At 50.5% G+C, this 2,967-nt stretch overlaps 1 protein-coding gene across 1 annotated transcript in view; it reads left to right on the forward strand.

Annotated features, from left to right (window-relative positions):
• The window catches only part of PLEKHA7 (pleckstrin homology domain containing, family A member 7), a 148,587-nt gene that overhangs the window by 131,443 nt on the left and 14,177 nt on the right, over positions 1 to 2,967 (forward strand). Inside the window, exons 16-17 of the mRNA XM_011992955.1 lie at positions 683 to 791; positions 988 to 1,214. Of these exons, the coding sequence (XP_011848345.1) occupies positions 683 to 791; positions 988 to 1,214 (336 nt within the window). The remainder of the gene's footprint in view (positions 1 to 682; positions 792 to 987; positions 1,215 to 2,967) is intronic.

The raw sequence follows: 2,967 nt of genomic DNA on the forward strand, positions 1-2,967 counted from the left end.
TGATTCTTGTGCCTCAGCCTCCCAAGTAGCTGGGATTACAGGCGCACGCCACCATGCCTGGCTAATTTTTGTATTTATAGTAGAGATGGGGTTTCACATGTTGGCCAGGCTAGTCTCAAACTCCTGGCCTCAAGTGTTCACCTCCTTGGCCTCCCAAAGTGCGGTGATAACAGACAAGGGCCATTGCGCCCCACCCATCTTAATTATTTTTAAGTATACAGTTCAGTGGTGTAAAGTACATTCACATTTTTGTGCGCCCAATCTCCAGAACTTTTTATCTTGTATAACTGAAACTTTGTACACATTAAATAGTTCTCCATTCTTCCCTCTCCCCCGCCCCCGGCAACCACTGTTATACTTCCTGTCTCTATGAAATTGACTACTCTAAGTGTGTCATACAGTATTTTAGTGGAATGGCACAGTGTTTACGGCAGTCTATTTTTAAATTAGGCAAGCTGGACTGCTGAAAGCTACTCTGAAATTTCTCCCTGGATCTTGGGCATTTTCCATGTCTATGCTTCCCTAGAAAGCTATGAAACAGGCTTGGCTCTAGCACTAGTGGGGTTTCCAGAGGGGATGCTGCCCCCCAGGGCAGGGGGCTCTGTCTGAAATGGTATGATAAGTCCTAAGAAGAAACTTGTAAGGAGCTAAGAAGGAAAACCCACCACTTTGTCTTCCTCAGGAGAAATCGCAGATACAGAAAGATCTATGGAGAATTGAAGATGTCACTGCAGGCCTGAGTGCAAATAAAGAGAACTTCAGAATTCTAGTGGAGTCCGTCAAAAATCCGGGTGAGTTGTTCATCTTCCTGGGTGTGGGGGATCTGGGTGAGGGCGGGGGTGGTGGGAGGGTGGAAGGCTGGGAGCCAGGTGGGTGGGATGGCCCTTGGGGAGGTTGGGTCTTCGAGGTGCTAAATCACTCCACTCATCCTCCAAGGAAGGGGGTCTTTGTTCCATCCCGTGCTTTGTTTCCTTCTATGCCCCTTAGAGAGAAAAACGGTGCCTTTGTTTCCTCACCCGCCTGTGCCTTCACTCTCAACTTCTGAGAGCAAGCCGCCCCCACAGCCCAGTCCTCCCACCAGCCCTGTGCGGACCCCTCTGGAGGTTCGACTCTTCCCCCAGCTGCAAACCTACGTGCCGTACCGACCTCACCCACCCCAGCTGAGGAAAGTGACATCCCCCCTTCAGTCACCAACTAAGACGAAGCCCAAAGTTGTAAGTAGTGATGACTAGGAGCTGAATGCCATTGTTTCCTCTTTGTCCTCAGATTACTTTCTCCTGGGAGAGAAACTCCTGGGAAAACTTGGGGAAATGGACCCAGCCAGTGTCCTAAAGGAGTCCTTAGTCACAAGCAGTTAAAGAATAGTATTTCCCTGCTATTGTGCCTTAGAACTGGAAGATCCCCGGAAGATGATCTAACCCAACTCTCCCATTTTGCAGTTGGGAGAACTGAGGCCCACCAAGAAGAAGTGACTGTGCTGAGTAGGATGGGGTTTGTGATCTGCAGAGAGGTGTGTGGCTGTGGGTGAGGCTGTCCCCATGCAAACCTCTGTGCAGATCCGCGGGGTGTCTCCTGCAGTTACACAGCCTGTGGGCCGTGAGCTCAGTCCAGTGGAAAAATGTCCTTCCCTTCACCTGCTGCTGAGCACTGGACTGGGTTGTGAGGATGCTTTGATCTTTAAAATAACCTCACAGAGTGTACACAGCAAGAGCAGTGTCCCCATTCCACGGAGAAGAAAACTAAGAGCCTAAACTGTTGACATTTGCTCAATGTCTCCATTCTAACTAGTGAATCCAATCACACCTCCTGGCCCTTCTCTTTTATTCTGTGCCATCTGCCATCTAATTGGGCCTTTAGTCCCAGATCTGGTCTGTGGCCTCTGTGGCTGACTGGGCCAGCACCTTGGTTTGCCTGGCATAGAAAGAGGCCAAGCTCTTGGCAGAGTCTGGGAATGCAGGAGACTTTAAAGAAATAGGAGATGTGGTCAGGTCTCAAGAGAGCTCATGCCTCCAGGGCCAGGCCAGCCTTGGCTGGAGAACACAAGGAGGCTAGTCCCAGTGCAGGGAATCTATAGCAGAGTGGACCTCAGAATGGGGCCCTCCAGATTCTTGCCAACAAAGGCTTGGAGGAAATTCACCTGGGCATCATGTGTCCCTGGACCTCTGGTGAGGTCAGTGCACAGTGCTGGATAAAACATATGAGTTCTGCTATCCTGGTCCTCACCATCTACCTGCTTCCAGCCATAGCCCAGGGCCCACAGCTGCACCCAGGGTATGGCCCACCACCCAGCCAGAGAGTCACTGTGGATTTCAACATCTTGAGGTCTTCCCAATCCTAGATCCGAGAGGTGGACTGGAGCTCTTGCCCTAAAACAGGACAGGGAAAATACCAAAACAAATAGCAGGAATGTCTGGGGCAGATGGCTGCCGACATAGGGCGCGATGCTGCCGGCTGGGACAGGGAATAGGGGAAAAGGCGCTGGCATAGGAGCTGGGACATCCAGATTCCGGGACTGATTCTCTCTGTGTGTCCTCAGGCAAGTCCGTCCCTTCTCTGAGCTTCCTCACTTTCCCTTTTGTAGATGGTCACAGAGGCTCCTCCTCAGCTTGGTCATCTGTGGCGCTCAGGCAGGGCTTTCTCAGCTTGGGTGAGCATCAGGATCACCAGGAGAGGTCCTCTCTCCTAGGAATATATGTGTGTTTGCCAGTTTTACCATTTGTTTTATTACTTGCTTGTTTTTTAACACTTCTAAGATGGGCGTGGTGGTACGTGACTGTAGTCCCAGCTACTGGGAAGGCTAAGGCAGGAGGATCATTTGAGTCCAGGAGTCTGAGGCTGCAGTGACCTGCGATCACACAGCTGCACTCCAGCCTGGGCAATACAGCAAGACCCTGTCTCAAAACAAAACCCATTTATATTTGTGAAACAATAATACCCATCCTGAAAATGACATAAAACAGGATTATA

This window comes from Mandrillus leucophaeus, unplaced genomic scaffold (genome assembly GCF_000951045.1).
Source record: "Mandrillus leucophaeus isolate KB7577 unplaced genomic scaffold, Mleu.le_1.0 Scaffold420, whole genome shotgun sequence".
In the NCBI taxonomy this organism is placed as follows: domain Eukaryota; kingdom Metazoa; phylum Chordata; class Mammalia; order Primates; family Cercopithecidae; genus Mandrillus; species Mandrillus leucophaeus.